Source organism: Phyllobates terribilis, unplaced genomic scaffold (genome assembly GCF_046119375.1).
Source record: "Phyllobates terribilis strain yellow unplaced genomic scaffold, ASM4611937v1 Scaffold_3__8_contigs__length_932513732, whole genome shotgun sequence".
Taxonomy (NCBI): domain Eukaryota; kingdom Metazoa; phylum Chordata; class Amphibia; order Anura; family Dendrobatidae; genus Phyllobates; species Phyllobates terribilis.
Window position 1 is genome coordinate 46,203,375 of NW_027362763.1, and position 21,236 is coordinate 46,224,610.

Sequence of the window (21,236 nt, forward strand, 5' to 3'; positions counted from 1 at the left end):
TATTCTTGTACATAGGGAGCAGTATTATAGTAGTTATATTCTTGTACATAGGGGGCAGTATTATAGTAGTTATATTCTTGTACATAGGGGCAGTATTATAGTAGTTATATTCTTGTACATAGGGGGCAGTATTATAGTAGTTATATTCTTGTACATAGGGGGCAGTATTATAGTAGTTATATTCTTGTACATATGGGGCAATATTATAGTAGTTATATTCTTGTACATAGGAGCAGTATTATAGTAGTTATATTATTGTACATAGGGAGCAGTATTATAGTAGTTATATTCTTGTACATAGGGAGCAGTATTATAGTAGCTATATTCTTGTACATAGGGGCAGTATTATAGTAGTTATATTCTTGTACATAGGAGCAGTATTATAGTAGTTATAGTCTTGTACATAGCAGCAGTATTATAGTGTTATATTCTTGTACATAGGGGCAGTATTATAGTAGTTATATTCTTGTACATAGGAGCAGTATTATAGTAGTTATAGTCTTGTACATAGGAGCAGTATTATAGTGTTATATTCTTGTACATAGGAGCAGTATTATAGTAGTTATATTCTTGTACATAGGAGCAGTATTATAGTAGTTATATTCTTGTACATAGGGGCAGTGGTATAGTAGTTATATTCTTGCACATAAATGCAGTATTATAGTAGTTATATTCTTGTACATAGATGCAGTATTATAGTTATATTGTACAGTGTAACCATCATATTCTTTGTAATTGCTTCTTAAAAGTTTAGAATGTAATTTTATTTCACCTTCAAATTTCATGACCAATTTAAAACTCTGAAACTTTGAGAAGTGAGTTTTTTTTTCCTTTTAATTAATCACACCTGAGGTCTAATGACTTCTCAGTCCCGGACAGGCCGCTGTGTAGGTTAATATCAGTATACAGGGCTTCTCTGATGCTGATGTCTCCCTGTGGATGAAATGCACATTTTAGTTAATTGTGAACACCTGTCATTGGTCCGCCATCCCCCCGTGGCCTCCCTGTGATTGTGGCCGGTGACAGCTGCTGCATTGGTGACCCAGAGACCGAATCTCAATGTTCATTAAACTTTAACATTCAAATGACCCCCTTCTGCGGTCGATAGGGGGCTTCGCTGATTATCACTTCTGACATTAAGATGTTTATATATTTAGAAAACGTTTGTTGCTGATGGGAATCACTGGTCATTGAGAAGAGACTGTGGGGGGCTGAGGTGACTGCGCTCGCCTGCCGGACCCCCCTGTGCTATCATCCTTCATCAGTGACCTTTTAAGTTTTACTACTATTTCCAGTAATGGTAATTTACACAATATATAATGACATCAACAATTTAACCCATTTATAGCTAAATTGGCGCATCTGAGGGAAAAAGGAACTAACCCTGAGCGCCAAATCATGCCAACTCATGTTATATATAGTAAACTTGAGAAACACAGAGTTTTTTTATAGGCATAAAACATTCAAATTTTATTACGACATTTAAAATTACATATAGAATACAACATAAAGTGACAGTGTATAGATGGTGGCCAAAAAAGTTTTTCACTGAAGAAGATAGCCAGCAATGAGAGTCCCCATGATCCCAAAATTCGTTCAGCAGAATAATACATATACTAAAACCAATAGTGAAAGTATATTACTATATATCGGAACACAACTGTAAGTACGTTTCCGAGTAAAATGATTACTGCTAAAGAAAGGGATTGCCAGAGGGACAATTCTTATGTGTTAGGTCATCTTACCCAGTGAGAGGCCGATCATAAGCCAGTGATAATAGCCGCGCAGTGGCAAACCCCGACGCGCGTTTCGCAGCCCAGGATGGCCGCTTCCTCAAGGGGTATGTGCATACGATAAAAACTAAAAACAAATATAAAATTAGAAAACTGGGGAAACCCCATATATACAATAAAAACAAATAATGCCAGAGCGCAAGGAAAAGTTCTTTAAAGCACAGGAAGGGGGGAAGAAAAGAAAGGAGAAGAGACAAAGGAAGAATAAATCCACAAGGGACTAAATTAAATTAAAGATCATCAGTCAGGTTTACAAAAATGAGGAGAAGGACAGAGACTCATTTAAACCATATGGGGATAAAGTGTCTAACATGGTAATCCACTTAGCCTCGGCACGTGCCAAGGCTTTCCTCACATTACCCCCCCGGGCACCCATATGAACCACATCTATCCCACGAATTTTGAGGCATCCAGGGTCGCAATTATGGGCCACCCTGAAATGTCTCGGAATTGTTTTTAATTCAGTGACATCAGCCACTGTCCTGGCCGCGCCAATGTCCCGCACATGCTCCCGTATGCGTACCCGGAGCTCCCTGGAGGTCAGTCCAATATATATCAGAGAGCAATCACAAGTTGCGTAGTAGATTACGTTACTCGTGCCACACGAGAAGTAATGTCTGATATCAAACTGTCTTGTACCATCCGAGGACGCAAACGTAGTGCAGCGGAGGACATTGGCGCAGGCACGACAGCGGCCGCAGGGAAACATGCCCAAAGTAGGGCCACGAGAGCCAAAGGGGTTTGATTTTGTTGCAACATAGTGGCTGGACACTAAGATATCCTTCAGGTTGTTAGACCGTCTAGGGGTCATTAGGGGATAATCCCCAAGAGTCGGTCCCAGGGAGGCATCGGTCATCAGGATACTCCAGTGCTTCATCATTATACTCCTCATATTGTCCCACTCGTGGTTAAACGTGGATATATACCGTATCTTCTTCTGCCCATCACCATTGATTTTATGTTCTTTATTTGGGTATAATAAATGGTTTCTTGGGGTACGCCTAGCTCGTTCAATATATAATGACTCTGATCTGGCTACAGATAGCTGCAAAGTTCTGTATTGTCAAAGTGGTTTGTCTGTATAATGCAGACATTGGAGTCACAGATAACAAGACCCCCTTTATCACACCCGAAAACTAATACAGACCCCAGACCAGATCCCTAAACTAATACAGATCCAACATCAGACCCCCCAAAATAACCCGAACCCAGACAACCTGGACCAATACAGACCCTTAATCTATTGGAGACTTCAAACTGGAACACATACAGACCATAGATAAGACCCTAAATCTAATATAAACCGCAGATCAGACCCCCCAAATAAATGTTAAACACAGGTCAGACCCCTATACTGGTAGAGACCTCAGATGAGAAGCCTAAACTAACACAGACCACAGTCCAGATCTCCTAATTTAATACTAATCTCAGACCCCAAACCAGACCTCATAAATAGGGCAGACCCCAGACCAGACCCCCTAATATAATACTGACCCCAGATCAAACCCTCTTATCTAAAACAGACCTAAGATCAGACCCTCAAATAAATACAAACCCCAGACTAGACCCTCCTAATTAATTCAGACCTAATACAGGACCCTTAATTTAATACAGACATAAGAGCAGACCCCTTACAGAAGCACTAAACTAATACAGTCCAGAGACCAAAACCAACAAACATAGACAGACCCCTGATCAAACCCCCATAAACTTATACAGACCCCTAAACTAATGCAGAATACAGACCGGACCCTAAACCAATACAGACCTCAGACCAGACACCTAAATAAGTATAGACCCTGGAACACACACCCGAAACTAACACAGACCCCAGACCAGAATCTTAAACTCTTACATACCATAGATTAGATCCCCTAAACTAACACAGACCAAAGATCGGTGCCCTGATCTAATAAAGACCACAGACCAGAAGCCCCAGTCTAATACAGATCTTGGACCAGAACCCCCTAAGTTAATAGAGACCCCAGATGAAACACCTATAATTTAATGCAGAATCCAGATCTGCCCTCCCCTAAACTAATACAGACCTTAGACCACAATCCATAAACATATAAAGACCTTAGACCAGAACTACTAAATTAATGCAGACCTCAGATCAAACCCCCTAAACTAACACAAATCCAGACCCAAACTCTTAACTCAACAGTTAGGATATGTGCGCACGTTCAAGATTTGATTGCATAAATTTCTGCAGCGTTTCTGCATCTCTTCGCAGGAAAAACGCTGCAGAAAAAAAGCGTGTTTTGCCGCATTTTTGATGCATTTTATAATGCGTTTTTGTACATCAATGAATGCTTTTTGAAGCTAAATAAAGATATTTGAAAAAAAATCGCTTTAACCCTTGGATTACCTTCAGACCTGGGGTGAGTATATTGGTTAATTTAAATTAATGTGTCTGTTGTATTTCAAATAAAGTGTTTACTCCTTGTCTGTGTGTTTATTTAACTCTTTACTTTACTTTAATTAGGTTTAGTTATGAAAGGGTCTAATTGACACCTTGTCATCACTAAACAAAAGGGCTAGGTGTCAGCTGATCCCATACACCCAATCTCATTTGCATTTCCATTCAAGTCATTTATGGGGCAGCTGAGAGCTGCTATTTTTAGCCATTAGGCAAACATGTTGCCTGGCTATTAATAACAGCTCACAGCTGTTTGTCTAGCCGCTATGTCTCCATGATCCAGCAGCGCTTTGGACACAGTGTATTTTCGCTGCGTCCAAAACGCTGTGTTCTAATGCCGCACTTTTGTTGTCAATACTTGTGGATCCACCGCATATAATGACATTTCAATCGTTCAAAATATGCAGAGGAGACTGGCGTGTCTGGTACAGAAATTGACATGCTGCAGGTGAGTTTGGGTAAGTGCCCACGATCAGGAGCCGCTGCAGGTTTGAACCTGCATGTTTATGCAGCATCAAACCCGCAGTGTCCAGATGTTACAGCATCTGTGCGTGCATCTGAAGCTGCGGATCACCCGTGGACACTGACATGCCGCATGTCTTTCAGGACCGCAGAATTTTAATTACTCTTGCGGCGTCGCTATTCTCCGCAACAGAAATTTGATCACTAGAATGTATTGAGTGCGGTAAATCTGCATGGTTCAGTGAATAGATGTGGATTTACCTGCGTTCAATAGAATGCAACGTTTTGAATACAGCAAAAATATGTTGCGTCTAAAGCGTTGCTACGTCCGGATCGTGGGCACATAGCCTAAAATTTTTTAAAAAAATGGCATGAATGCCCGCGTAATTTCTATAACCAGCTGAGGGAAAGCTGACCGCTGGGAGCTGATATTAGTAGCCGGGGAAGGGGCCATTAGCCCAAAATGTTCCCTGTCTATTAATATCAGCCCACAGCTGTTTGCTTAGCCTTTACTGGCTATATTACAGGGAGACCCCAGAAAAAATTGATGTGGGGTCCCCCCTATAAAATGTAACCAGAAAAGGCTAAACTGACAGCTGCGGGCTGATATTCATGGCCAGGGAAGGGGCCATGGTTACTAGCACCCTCCGCGACTAATAATATCACCCCTCAGCAGTCCCAGAAATGGCGCATTTATAAGATGCGCCAAATCTGGTGCTTAGCCTCTCTCTTCCCACTGCCCTGTAGCGGTGGCGAGTAGGGTAATGGGTTTGGGGTTCACGTCAGCCTTGTATTGGCGGCTGACGTGAAGCCCAGATTAGTAATCGAGGGCATCTATAATACGCCACTATTACTAATCCCCGTAGTAAAGGGTTTCGATGCTTTTTCAATAAAGACACGGCTAGAATAAAGTCTTTTATTGAAATAAAATGACACACGGTTTTATTAATTTATTTATTGTTCTCCTAATTCCCGAATCCCACGTCTCCTGAAAAAAAGAAAAATAAATAAAAAACAACCATATCCCTCACCTGTCCGGCATCATGACGTAATCCAGATTGTCCCACTGCGATCCGGGTCACTTCTGCAGCAGTGACATCAGGAATCACTGATGTGACTGCTGTAGAAGACAGCACTATACACTGACAGGAGTGTAATCACTCCTGTTGGTGTACATCGCTGCTGCTGGCTGAGGTCACATGTGTTCATCAGCTGAAGATCAGCTGATCAGCTCTGGTGACCTCATTACTGCATCAGTGATGCGTGGGAACATTCTTGAGAATATTCCCACACAGCACCGGTGTCGTAAAGTGAGGTCCCAGAGCTCGTCAGCTGGACCCAGCCGCCAGCGAAGCGATGTACACTGCCGGGAGCAAGAGCGCTCCAGTCAGTGTACCGTCGGCTGCCAGGTGATCGGGTCGTGGAGGGACATTGGGAGGACACCGGACAGGTGAGAATAGTGTTTTTTTTATTTTAAAAGATTTTTATTTATTTATTTTTTTATACACCTCGCACACGCCGGCTTGGCTAAGGAGACTACTTCTCCCCTCAGGCGCGCCGCTCTCACTGTTATCAGCAGGAGTGGCTGTCGGATGATAGGAGAAGCAGTCTTCTTCCCCGGCCCGGGTACCATTCTTTGTGCGTTTTTGCGCTGCAGAAATGCTACAAAGAATGGACATTCTGCGGATTTTAACGCAATGACAATCCTGAGCGGAAAATTCCGCATCATGTGCACAGCATATCAGGATTGTCATTGCATTAGCTGGCAGACGGATTACCTAGCGTTTTTGGTGCATTTCCGCGGGGAAAAACACCGCGAAGATGCATCAATAACGCAGTGTGCGTTAACTTCTACAGACCCCAGATCAGAACCCCTAAATATGTACAAAAATAGTCCAGACTCCTAAACAAATACAGAACCCAAACCAGATCCCCAAATTAATGCAAACGTTATAACCACTAAATAGAGCCAAGACCATTTACACTAATACATTCCTTGTATCAGAAGTCTAAATGCACACCCTAGACTACAGCCCCCAAACTAATACGGATGCTGGCCCCGGACCACCATGAGGAAACCTCCATCATGTAGATGCCCTTAATTATAAAGTAGACTGCGGTGGAGTCTTCACACTGCACAGGACACGCGGCAGCAGCTGCACAGCGCTCGTCTGTAGCTTCTCCGGGGTCTTTTCTCCTGCCATAGACTTTCACCTGTAATCTGATCAATTTAGAATGCTTTGCATGAATAGTGAGGATGTCAGGGAAAAGCCTAGACCACCCTATGTTAATACAACCATAGACTAGACCCCTCAACCTAATGCTAATGCTAGAGCAGAACTCCTAAACAGATACAGACCCAAGACTGAAAAACCTACAGGACATTCTCTCCTCAACGTGGAAATTACAACACGAAGAGGATTGAAATGTCGCTAATCTGCAAATAATGAAAAAAATTGATTATTTTCAAAACCTTTGGATCTCTTCAGTCTGGAGTTTGAGCCTCGTGCAGAAATCCCGGCACTTCCAGCCTCGGCTGCTATCACTGAGGTTATCAATGGTCATCTGAGGAACATTCTGCCACTGAATGCACTTGGGCAAATCATCAAGATCCTCTGCTGGCGGCTCCTATGTAATCACCGACAAATGACGTCCCCGATGTGAAAGGTTCTGCTGCTGAATGCACTTGGGCAAATCATCAAGATCCGCTGCTGGCGGCTCTTGTGTAATCAGCGACCAATGATGTCCCCGATGTGGAAGGTTCTGCTGCTGAATGCACTTGGGAAAATCATCAAGATCCTCTGCTGGCAGCTCTTGTGTAATCACCGACCAATGACGTCCCCGATGTGGAAGGTTCTGCCGCTGAATGCACTTGGGAAAATCATCAAGATCCGCTGCTGGCACCTCCTGCATAGTCACCGACCAATGACGTCCCAGATGTGGAGACAAGTCCGGAGACGCTGCCGCCATAAGAGCACGTTTAGCCCACACCGTCTGCTCACAGTAGCACCAGTAACATGTGGCCTGGAGTTGTCATGCTGAAAAAACGGCTTCTGAAACACTTTGGAGAAATGGCTGCCCTGCTGGCACCACGATTGATCCATTCTGTACTGCAAGTGAAGTTAGACATGGTGCCGAGCAATGGAGGCTGGAAGTGCCGGGATTTCTGGACGAGGCCCATACTCCAGACTGAAGTTTTGAATGTTTTGTTTCCAGTTTTTCATCATTTTCAGATCAGTAACTTTTCTATCAATTCTGTAATTTTCAGAACTCCACGACTTTTCCTTCATGGTGCTTCAGTCTCAGTGTTGAGGAGTGTACAGAATATGTGCCCTATAGATGATGCCAGTCTATTCCAGGATCGTCACTTGCCCTCGTTACCTGCTCTGTGACATGACAAATAGTCTCCCCCGAGTATCAGTATCACTGTCCATTTATCACTCTCCCTCCAGGGATCCTACGTTCTAGATGAAAAACTGCTCCATTCTGGGCGGCAAATCTAAGCTGTTCATCAAGTGGCTTGTCCTGGTCAGGAAGGGCTGAGGCTGTATATGGAAGTCTGACCAGTCCTGTTTTCAGGGACCTTCACCAGGGCTTGCGTCAGAAATTATTAATTTCAGTAAAGCCCCTATAGAAGTAACATCTGGGGCTCATAATGACAGACAAGTGCTTCTAATAACAGCCTCCTAGTGCCCTTGACCACTGTGACGGCACAGCTTCTAATCTTAATCCGCCAGACGTCTAGATTTGTTATCCCAAGAGAAATACACTATTGTGTTTGTGTTGACTTTTGAATGAATGTGTTTCTTTAGCTGGTCAAGAAGGACAGTAACTCAGTGTTTGGGAAAAATGATGTTTGTTACTATGCTAATTGCATATTGTACTAAGCCAGCTAGTTGTTGATTTACAAGAGCAGGGGGATACCAACTATGCAAATTGATTAAATGCTCAAACAATGAGAAAAGAGCCCTGCACTTTTCCTAAAAAAGGGTTTTCAATCCTGCTGCAAGCAGAATCAGAGATTCAGAGAAACTCTTCAGGAAAGTAGTTTGGTAGCATGGCTCCATTCAGAGAGACACAGATTTGGATTCTACAGGATTCCAGCCTAAGGATACACGGCCCTTACTGGAAGGACACAAATCCGCTCCATTGACCAACAGAGAACCCATGGATACATTTGGGGAAACCAGGTTGGGACAATGAGGTCACCTGGCCCCATGGATATGTTGTCAGCTTCCTATACTTGTCGCTACCACCTCTCTGTGGGGGTCCACCGAAAGTGGCAGGCCACTGGTTGAGGTAGTTGACCCTGGAAGTCCCAAAGTTGCAGCTGATCTATTCTCAATGGGCCAGCGGAAGGGTGAGACTGTGTAATTTTGCACCATCTTGGGTATTTGCTGGGACTGTTCTATATGTTTATTGTCTGTTTGGTGGTTCAATAAAATATTGCCACATTGATGTACCATCACCCTGTGTTTTCTGAGTAGTGTTCTGCCCACAGAAGACGCCGGGTCTTCACAACCACAATAAAAGTTTCAAAATGTTGGACACAGTGTGATGTTTAGGCAGTGCCCCCCATCATAAACCCTGCACACAGGTAACTTTTGCACCTTGCACATGACATGCGGCAGGCTGCTGCGCAGCGCAGTCTCCAGCCTCTCCTGTGCATCTGGTTAAGATTAGGGATGAGCAGACCTGTGGAAGTTCGGGTTCTGGTACCCGACCCGAACTTTATTCCAAAGTTTGGTTCGGGTACCAGAACTGTACCCGAACTTGTACAAGAACCCGAATCCCATTGAAAATAATGGGGACCCGGACTTTTGAGCTGGAAATTTTTTTTCTCTCTCCCTCTTTGCAGCAAACTTTCCCCGGAACTCTGAACATTGCAACGGAATATCGGGAGAAGTCCGTGTCCGGCTTTTACCACCGGTCACTAACTGTCTGGTAAGAACCCCAGACTTTTAAGTTCGGGTTCGCTCATCTGTAATCACAATCGATACAACTATAGCCTTATATGTGATGTCTGTGAAAATATCATGAAAAATGTAGGGACTAGTGATGAACGAGTATGTCTCATCAACCCTTTCGGCGAGCACGCTTGGGTGCTTGCTGAGTATTTTGGCGTGCTCGGCATTTCTTTTACTGTTTGACAGGCAATCTCTGCATGTGTCACATCTGTCTAACAGCCGTGACACATGCCGCGACAGTAAAAGAAATGCCGAGCACGCCAAAATACTCGGCGAGCACCCGAGCATGCTCGCCGAAAGGGTAGGTGAGACATACTCGCTCATCACTAGTAGGGACATGAGCTGAAGGCTGCGATTGCTACATTCAAGATGTTAAGCAAAAGCTGAAATATTCACAAGTTAGAGAGGAAAGCGGAACTCTAATTACTGCATAAGTCATTTACACCTCTAGGTGGCACTGTTCTTTCCTTTTCTGGGACAATTCTCACCGTACGGCAAACGGCAAACCCTGTGGACAGTCCTGGTATTGAAAGTTTATTTAGAGGAGAGATTGCAGGTTCAACTCCTCAAAAGTAACCAAAAAATATTTAAAAAATTGTTTCAAATTTTATTAAAACAAAAGAAATCTAAAAATTTAAATTACCACCAAATTCTTTCGAATTCAGGCAGAAATTTTGATTTACTTGACCAAAGCAGCGTTGGCAGGATAGGTGAGGGGCAAGTTAAGTATTTTTTTAACCCCTTTCAGGCCCTAAAAAGAATCGAGTAAAGCTAGTTTTGTGTATGTTGTTGTATTAAAGGATATGGACACTTTGTCAACAATTTTTAATTTTTTCCTAAATTCAATGAAATTTTTGCAACTGGGTTTATTCAATATTTTACACCATTTGCCTTCTATAGCCGCTGCATTTCACTGTCTATTGGTGGCTCCAGGAGGAGCTAACTGAGAATCTGACAAGTGAGCTCATTCTTACTGGAGAGTTTCTAACTATTACCTTCCTTCTTCTGAGTTCCTCTTAGCTGGAAGAGCTCAGAAGAAGGAAGATAACAGATAGAGACTGTCCAAACAGGAACAAGCTGTTTTTGGCAAGATGTATGGCTACTATATTATCCTATGTACTTGGTGATCCGTCTATCCCACAGTTCTGCCCTCTGATGACCATGGCACCTGACCCTGAGATGTGTTTTGTCTCTTTGCAGCATTATGTATGGAGAGGACGCGCTCTCACGCTGAAGAACGACTATTCAAAAACTTGTTTAGTGGATATAACCGATGGTCCAGGCCGGTACCAAATACCTCGGATGTTGTCATTGTCAAGTTTGGCTTATCCATCGCCCAGCTCATAGATGTGGTAAGTATGAGATATGTGTCATATATACCTATCTAAGCTCCACCATGTTTATCACACTTGGGTGAAAACAAATTTAGAGTGCAAAGTGAAGTTAGGACTAATAAATATATATATATACAGTACAGACCAAAAGTTTGGACACACCTCATTTAAAGATTTTTCTGTATTTTCATGACTATGAAAATTGTACATTCACACTGAAGGCATCAAAACTATGAATTAACACATGTGGAATTATATACTTAACAAAAAAGTGTGAAACAACTGAAAATATGTCTTATATTCTAGGTTCTTCAAAGTAGCCACCTTTTGCTTTGATGGCTGCTTTGCACACTCTTGGCATTCTCTTGATGAGCTTCAAGAGGTAGTCACCGGAAATGGTTTTCACTTCACAGGTGTGCCCTGTCAGGTTTAATAAGTGGGATTTCTTGCCTTATATATGGGGTTGGGACCATCAGTTGTGTTGTGCAGAAGTCTGGTGGATACACAGCTGATAGTCCTACTGAATAGACTGTTAGAATTTGTATTATGGCAAGAAAAAAGCAGCTAAGTAAAGAAAAACGAGTGGCCATCATTACTTTAAGAAATGAAGGTCAGTCAGTCCGAAAAATTGGGCAAACTTTGAAAGTGTCCCCAACTGCAGTTGCAAAAACCATCAAGCGCTACAAAGAAACTGGCTCACATGAGGACCGCCCCAGGAAAGGAAGACCAAGAGTCACCTCTGCTTCTGAGGATAAGTTTATCCGAGTCACCAGCCTCAGAAATCACAGGTTAACAGCAGCTAAGATTAGAGACCAGGTCAATGCCACACAGAGTTCTAGCAGCAGACACATCTCTACAACAACTGTTAAGAGGAGACTTTGTGCAGCAGGCCTTCATGGTAAAATAGCTGCTAGGAAACCACTGCTAAGGACAGGCAACAAGCAGAAGAGACTTGTTTGGGCTAAAGAACACAAGGAATGGACATTAGACCAGTGGAAATCTGTGCTTTGGTCTGATGAGTCCAAATTTGAGATCTTTGGTTCCAACCACCGTGTCTTTGTGCGACGCAGAAAAGGTGAACATGCCTGGTTCCCACCGTGAAGCATGGAGGAGGAGGTGTGATGGTGTGGGGGTGCTTTGCTGGTGACACTGTTGGGGATTTATTCAAAATTGAAGGCATACTGAACCAGCATGGCTTCCACAGCATCTTGCAGCGGCATGCTATTCCATCCGGTTTGCGTTTAGTTGGACCATCATTTATTTTTCAACAGGACAATGACCCCAAACACCTCCAGACTGTGTAAGGGCTATTTGACCAAGAAGGAGAGTGATGGGGGGCTACGCCAGATGACCTGGCCTCCACAGTCACCAGACCTGAACCCAATCGAGATGGTTTGGGGTGAGCTGGACCACAGAGTGTAGGCAAAAGGGCCAACAAGTGCTAAGCATCTCTGGGAACTCCTTCAAGATTGTTGGAAGACCATTTCCGGTGACTACCTCTTGAAGCTCATCAAGAGAATGCCAAGAGTGTGCAAAGCAGTCATCAAAGCAAAAGGTGGCTACTTTGAAGAACCTAGAATATAAGACATATTTTCAGTTGTTTCACACTTTTTTGTTAAGTATATAATTCCACATGTGTTAATTCATAGTTTTGATGCCTTCAGTGTGAATGTACAATTTTCATAGTCATGAAAATACAGAAAAATCTTTAAATGAGAAGGTGTGTCCAAACTTTTGGTCTGTACTGTATATATATATATGTCACCTTCAATTCAAATCATAATAATATTACATTAAAAGCAGTAGGTTTAAACATGTAGTACCATGCCAAACCACATGGTGTGCTGTTACAAGGAAAATATGCCCCAATTCACTCTGAGCTAGTGGGAGGAAACCAGCTGCTATAATGTCTCCCATGCACAGCACACACAGAGGAATTCCTGCTTTTCATTCCTTAGTACAGGCAGAAATTATACAGAAGTACTTAGCAATGTAGATGTGAATCCAGCTCTGGGGTTGAGATAAAAGACTTGTTAGAAAGCTCAGCATAGTCTTTCTATGTCTTTGTTTTCTCACTCTGTACCTCACTCTTCAGAAGAAGATGTATCTAATAAGATATATTAAACATTTCTTATATTCGTCTGTACTATTGATTATGTAAAGTCCGGTTCCTATTTACATTTCCAGTCCCTATACAGTAGAAGGGGATAAGGAGTGGTATCATCAGCGGTGTAGTCCCCACTCCAGTCACTGTGCTGATGTCTAATTACTGGTATCAGCACAGTCTTGGAGCAGCCGCTGTATGGGAAATTTAGATCGTATTTGTCAACTATCCCAAAATGTCCACAAGGCTCCTGCAAAAAGGGGAGACCTCTTACAGCATTGGAAGAGCTGGAAATTTCCCGGGTTCTCATCTTTCCTCCTTTCTTTGCTCCCATCCTCTCCCAAACACTGCTGCAAGTACCATCTGGATGCCAAATAGGGTCAGGATGGTCTGTGGGGCTCGGAAGTGGGGAAAAGTACAGGAATGGAGCTTATAGGTTTCTACTTTTTAGGGGGTCTGGTATTTGCATCTTTTAAGATCTGTTCCGGGGTTTCTATTTAGAGCTTTTTTAGGGGATTCTGAGAGAATCAGTATTTCTTTTTTGGGGTGTGTTTGTTTAAGGGGGTCTGGACTAGGCCTGTATCTATTTGGAAGATAATTTTTGAGGCATCTTGTCCAGCTTCTGTAGTCTTTGGGGCTAAAGTCTGTCATTATTTAGGATTTTTTTAAGCAGTGAAGGAGAATCTGTATTTTTATGGTCTGTGTATGTTGAGGGATCTGGTGTGTGGTGGTCTGTAGTCATCTTGGTGTGGGGGTCATATGTGCTATTTGTGATTCAAATACTACATGTTGGAGACATGTCCTAGATAGATAGATGGAGTATAAAGCCCAAAAATTTCACAGTGCTGAAGAGTTACCAATAATGATGGATTCACAGGAGACATCTACTGGAGTGCCGCAGATTGCCGACCCCTGAAACATGGCGGAAATTGTAACGTATGGCTATATCTACCAGAACACGAGCTAGCAGCTCAATATTCTGCCTCATACAGGGGGTCTTCATACTGGCACCCTTATATCTATGATATCCATATGTCCTAACAGGGCATCGGTAAGGGTTTTTGTTAGTGATCCTACCCCTTTAACTAAAGAGTAAATAACAGTTTGCGCCCTCTTTCCACTCATTGTCGCTGGCTCTCAGATGAGAAATCCTTGAAATATTGGAGCATGTCGCTCCTGTTTGCACAATTTCCCATCATAAACCCTGGGATGTGATACATACAGAGCATTATATATATATACCGGTGTATTATAAAACAGCAGGAACTGAAATGTGATGTAAAATGGATAATAGCCATTGTAAATCTTCAATAGAATGGTAGCCATGGCAACGGAATGCAACAGATTGGGAGATACATTGTTGCTGGGGCTCTCTGGGTACATTTCTAATATCACAAGTTCTACTTTGACTGTGATGGGGGCCGGATTATTCGATTTTTTTTGGCATTATAGGGTGTCTAAAGACTTCATCTACATTCACAGACGTTTTCTTTTTCTTTTTGCTTCAATGGAGGTCAATGCATCGAAAGTAAAAAAAAAAAAAAATGAAACAACTCAGGAATTAATCTTAAGAATCGATCATTTTGAGTTCTCAGCTTCTATACAGACCTATCTGTTCCCATGGTTAACTCCTTAGTGACCAGGCCATTTTTTTTTTTTTTTTCAAATCTGACATGTGTCACTTTATGTGGCAATAGCCCTGGAATGTTTCATCATCTCCCAGTGATTATGAGATTTTTTTTTTTTTTTTGTGACACATTATAATTTATGATATTGTTAAATTTAAGTTGATGCGTTTTGTGTTTTATTTATGAAAATATATGTTTTAAAATTTTAGATTATAATTATAAAATGATTATAACTTATTTTAAAATTAAATTGCGTTTATAAAAAAAATATTATTATTTTAATTATTTTATCATTATACATTTATGAAAAATATTATTTTATAATTTTATAATTATTTATTTTACTCACTTATATAGCGCTATTAATTCCACAGCTCTTTATGGGCTCTGTCCCCATTGGGGCTCACAATCTAGATTCCCTATCAGTATGTCTTTGGAGTGTGGGAGGAAACCGGAGAGCCCGGAGGAAACCCACACAAACACGGGGAGAACATACAAACTCCTTGCAGATGTTGTCCTTGGTGGGATTTGAACCCAGGACCCCAACGCTGCAGTGCTAACCACTGAGCCACTGCTGTACTACCTTATAATGTCAAAATATTATCAATAGTCAAACTTTAAATGTTTATATCTTTAATCCAGATAGTCATTCCACACAAAATAATTAATAAATGATATTTTCCTCATGTCAGCTTTACATCTGCACCATTTTTTCAAATATCTTTTTATTTTGTTAGGATATTAGAAGGTTTAAAAACTTAGCAGCAATTTTTCATTCTTCAAGGAAATTTACAAAACTTTTTTTTTTTTAGGGACCTATTCAGTTTTTAAGTGACTTTGGGGGTCCTAAATATTGGAAAAACCCTAAAAGTGATACAAATTAAAAAAATAAATGAAAACAGCACCCCTCAATATATTAAAAACTGCTATCAGGTAGTTTATTAACCCTTCAGATGCTTTTCAGGAATTAACGCAAATTGTAATGACAGGAACGCATGGGCTGCCTCTAGGGTACTTGTACCATTGGCACCGATTTCTCCTGAGCCTTCCAGCACGCAGGTGATAGGAAGCTGAATAAAATAATACCTTGGTATCCGTGATCCGATGTTTTATTCCATAGAAATCCGCGTCTTTCTCAATATGTAAATGAGTTGTTAAGCTCTATGGGAGGGACATAGATCTCCCTGAGACTCCAGAGTTTATTGTTAATGAAAGGGGACATTACTAGTGTGAGACATGTAGATCAGGAGAGCAGACTGTCAGTCATTACATGTCTCAGACTGGTAACTCCCCTTTCATTTACAATAAGCCCTGGAGGCGGATTCTCGGGAAGATCTATGTCCAGTTCATAGGCCTTAAAGGCTCATTAACATACTAAGAAAAACTTGGATTTCTCTTGAATTAGACATCGGATCGCAGATAACAAGGTATCATTTTATTCGGCTTTCTATGACCTAGATGCCCATGTTGACAGCTTAGGAGGGTAAATCCTATTGACAGATTCCCTTTAACAATACCAGGGATATTACTGCTATAAAATATTAATTCTGTATCACAGGCGGGCAGCCAAATCAGTTCTGGTGGAGCCCATATAGTAGTGCCAAAATAGTAGGAAATGGATTTGTATCAATCATACCAGAATCGGTTCTGGCTCTATTCACAGTGTTAGAATAACGGTACCAGGAATATCAGATACCATATCAGTCTTTTTGTTCCTCAATCAATATTCCATGTGGCATTGTCAGTCATAGAAAAACACCATTATTTATATCATGAGTGCCAGTCCTATCAGAATCCATATAATATCATCAACAAAATGTGGGGCCGTCATAGCAGTTCCTGTACAATGTTACAACTTATATCTTCCCAATGTAACAATATCAACATTAGCATTGCTCTCAGGATAGCACTAGCCATAAGGCTATGTGCCCACGATGCAGATTTGATGCAGAGCGTTTTTGCCTCTCTCTGGCCGAAAAAAATGCATGCAGATTTACATGCAGATTTACATGCAGATTTACATGCGTTTTTTCTGCCAGAGAAAAGCGTTTTTTCAGCGTTTTTTCAGCATTTTCGCATGCGTTTTTTCAAGCACTTTTCCATGCGATTTTGAGCATCACTTGGAAAGTACTTGACAAGTTGGTCACACAATAGAAATCCATGCAACCGGCATATAGTGTGATCAAATTAGATGCTTAAAATGCTGCATCTATAGTAAGAAAAAAAGAATTAAAAAGTTAAAAATAAAAAATACCTGTATACTCACCTCTCCAGTCTCCTCCCGGCCGCGTCCTCTCTCTTCGGCGTCCCGCGGTGTACTTGTACGACCTGCGGTGACGTCACTCAGCTGATGGTAACGCGACCATCACCTGACCGCTGACGTCAGCAGTCACGTGACCATCAGGTGACTAAATGACGTCACCGCAGGTCGTACAAGTACACCGCAGGACGCCGAGGAGAGAGGACGCGGCCGGGAGGAGACCGGAGAGGTGAGTATACAGGTATTTTTATTTTTAACTTTTTTATTTCTTTTTTTCACCGTGTGGTAGCCGGGATGAAGTGGAGTTGTAGTCTCCTCTTCATCCCAGGTACCACACGCACCGCGATTACGCCGCAAATTCGCGGCCATTGAATTGAATTGAAACGCAGCAAATCCACATATACCTGCGGGTTTGCTGCGTTTCAATGTTCCTCAATGGCCGCGAACTTGCGGCGTAATCGCGGTAGAAATGGTCATGCTGCGTTTTGCAACACAATGCGAATTCGGCGCGCTAATTAGCGCATCATGTGCACAGCACATCCCAATTCATATTGCTTTGCATGGCGGACGGTTTTACAAGCCTTTTCGCGGCCGTAAAAACGCTACAAGAACACTATATGGGCACATAGCCTAACAGTGCCTACAATACTACAAACCAGAGCATCTACACGACCCCACATCAGTGCCTTTATACCGTATCAACCATATCATAGCAACAGTTATTACATTGTCCCATAAACAATACCAGCCATATTAGTGACCAAACAACAGTACCAATCTTAACATTTCTAGTAGAGTAGAATAACGCTGAGTGTCTAAATAATAGTACCTGTCTTTTCGCAACAATGACCATATAATAGTACCAGACTTACAGTATAATTCCTCATGGAATAGAAATGAATGTCTAAATAACAGTACCAGCCATATTAGTGACCAGAATCTTAATAGTGTTTCTAGGATACCACTCAGTATCTAAATAATAGTGCCAGTCATTGTAATGACTATATGACCGTACTAATCTTATAACTGCTCAGATAATAGAATTTAGTTTCTCAATAACGTTACCAGCCTTATCTGTGACCATATAACAGTACCAGCCTTGTCAGTGATTACATTTCAGTACCAACCTTATAATTGCTCACATAATTGCACTATGTCTAAATACCAGTGCCAGTCATATCAGTGACCATATAATAGTACCAGCATTATTATTGCTCAAAGAACTTAGTGTCTCAATAACAGTACAAGTCTTATCAGTGACCATGTAGCAGTATCACCCTCATCAGTGACTATATTGCAGTATCAGATTTATTATTGCTCACATAATATTACTTATTGTCTAAATAACAGTACCAGTGATATCAGAGACCATATAACAGTACCAGTGATATCAGAGACCATATAACAGTACCAGTGATATCAGAGACCATATAACAGTACCAGTGATATCAGGGGCCATATAACAGTACCAGTGATATCAGGGGCCATATAACAGTACCAGTGATATCAGAGACCATATAACAGTACCAGTGATATCAGAGACCATATAACAGTACCAGTGATATCAGGGGCCATATAACAGTACCAGTGATATCAGAGACCATATAACAGTACCAGTGATATCAGGGGCCATATAACAGTACCAGTGATATCAGGGGCCATATAACAGTACCAGTGATATCAGAGACCATATAACAGTACCAGTGATATCAGGGGCCATATAACAGTACCAGTGATATCAGGGGCCATATAACAGTACCAGTGATATCAGAGACCATATAACAGTACCAGTGATATCAGGGGCCATATAACAGTACCAGTGATATCAGAGACCATATAACAGTACCAGTGATATCAGGGAAAATATAACAGTACCAGTCTTAAAATCGCTCAGGTTACATACAGGTTTGCATAAAAACGCCTTTTAAATCAGTCGCCATGTACTTGTGACAGTTCCTTTAAGTCTTATTAAATTGTGCCTATCATAACCCCAACAATGTCCACATCGAGTTTTTTGGCCACCTGTCATCTAACTCACTCTTTTGACAACCTACAGTCCAGCTTCCGTTCCCACTACTCCCCGAAGCTGCCCTGACCAAAATCACTTATGACTTATTTACTGTTAAAGCTAACAGACAATTCTCTATAATCCTCATTCTAGATCTGTCCCCAGCCTTCAACACAGTCGACCACTCTTTCCTACTACAGATCCTCTCTTCCCTTGGTATCACAGACCTTGCCCTCTCCTAGATCTCCTCATACCTCTTCAACCGCACATTTAGCTTCTCCCATTACCATACGACCTCCTCATCCCGCCGTCTCTCTTTTGGAGTCCCTCAAGACTCTGTTCTGGGAGCTTTACTCTTCTCCATCTATACATGTGGCCTGGGACATCTCATAAACTCCCATAGCTTCCAGTACCACCTATACGCTGATGACACCCAGATCTACCTCTCTGGCCCAGATGTCACCTCTCTGCTGTCCAGAATCCCGGAGTGTCTATCAGCCATATCCTCCTTCTTCTCCTCTCGCTTCCTAAAGATCAATGTGAACAAAACTGAGCTCATCATCTTTCCTCCATCTCATGTACCTTCTATGTATGACAATAAATTACATCACACTTCCCCCTGTACTGGAGGTCCGCTGCCTCGGAGTAACCCTCAACTCTGCTCTGTCCTTCACACCGTAAATCCAAGCTCTCACCACCTCATGCCGCCTCCAACTCAAAATATTTCCAGAATCCATCCTTTCCTCAACCCTCAATCTACTAAAATGTTAGTGCTGCCCTCATCATCTCCCACCCCAACTACTTCAATATCCTCCTCTGTGGCCGACCTGCTAGCACTCTCGCACCTCTCCCGATATCTTCCCACACGTAATCTCTGGTCCTCTCAGGACCTCCTTCTCTCCTCCACACTCATATGTTCCTCACTCAATCACCTTAAAGACATCCTCTGGAATTCTGTGAGCCAACATGTCCGACTATCCGCCAGTTTCGGAACTTTCAGACAGAACTTGAAAATTCATCTCTTCAGGAAAGCTTACAGGCTGCAATGACCCTGCTGTCACCTCACCACCACCGGAGCTGTCACATCTCCACCACCGGAGCTGTCACATCTCCACCACCAGAGCTGTCACCTCACCATTGCTGGAGCTGTCATCTCACCACCACCAGAGCTGTCACCTCACCACCCCCGGAGCTGTCACCTCACTACCACCAGAGCTGTCACCTCACCACCACTGGAGCTGTCACCTCACTACCACCAGAGCTGTCACCTCTCCACCACCGGAGCTGTCACCTCTCCACCACCAGAGCTGTCACCTCTCCACCACCGGAGCTGTCACCTCACCACCACCGGAGCTGTCACCGTTTCACCACCACCGGAGTTGTCACATCTCCACCACCAGAGCTGTCACCTCACCATTGCTGGAGCTGTCACCTCACCACCACCAGAGCTGTCACCTCACCACCACCGGAGCTGTCACCTCACCACCACCGGAGCTGTCACCTCACTACCACCAGAGCTGTCACCTCTCCACCACCAGAGCTATCACCTCTCCACCACCGGAGCAGTCACCTCACTACCACCAGAGCTGTCACCTCTCCACCACCGGAGCTGTCACATCACCACCACCGGAGCTGTCACCTCACTACCACCAGAGCTGTCACCTCTCCACCACCAGAGCTATCACCTCTCCACCACCGGAGCTGTCACCTCACTACCACCGGAGCTGTCACCTCTCCACCACCGGAGCTGTCACCTCACCACCACCAGAGCTGTCACCTCACCACCACCGGAGCTGTCACCTCACCACCACCGGGGCTGTCACCTCTCCACCACCGGAGCTGTCACCTCTCCACCATCAGAGCTGTCACCTCTCCACCACTGGAGCTGTCACCTCACCACCACCGGAGCTGTCACCTCTCCACCACCGGAGCTGTCACCTCTCCACCATCAGAGCTGTCACCTCTCCACCACCAGAGCTGTCACCTCACCACCACCGGAGCTGTCACCTCACCACCACCGGGGCTGTCACCTCTCCACCACCGGAGCTGTCACCTCTCCACCATCAGAGCTGTCACCTCTCCACCACTGGAGCTGTCACCTCACCACCACCGGAGCTGTCACCTCTCATCTGCTGAAGCCCCATGCTCTATAACCCACTGAAAATATCTAACTACATAAAGGGCCAATACATTTCCCCTAAATACAGCAGCCTTATAGATCTAACCAGATGATTTATCCAACTTTCCTGTTTCCAATA

At 43.0% G+C, this 21,236-nt stretch overlaps 1 protein-coding gene across 1 annotated transcript in view; it reads left to right on the top strand.

The window, feature by feature from the left end:
• The window catches only part of CHRNA2 (cholinergic receptor nicotinic alpha 2 subunit), a 214,861-nt gene that overhangs the window by 112,242 nt on the left and 81,383 nt on the right, over nt 1–21,236 (top strand). The window contains exon 3 of the mRNA XM_073672921.1: nt 10,845–10,996. Within this exon, the coding sequence (XP_073529022.1) occupies nt 10,845–10,996 (152 nt within the window). The remainder of the gene's footprint in view (nt 1–10,844; nt 10,997–21,236) is intronic.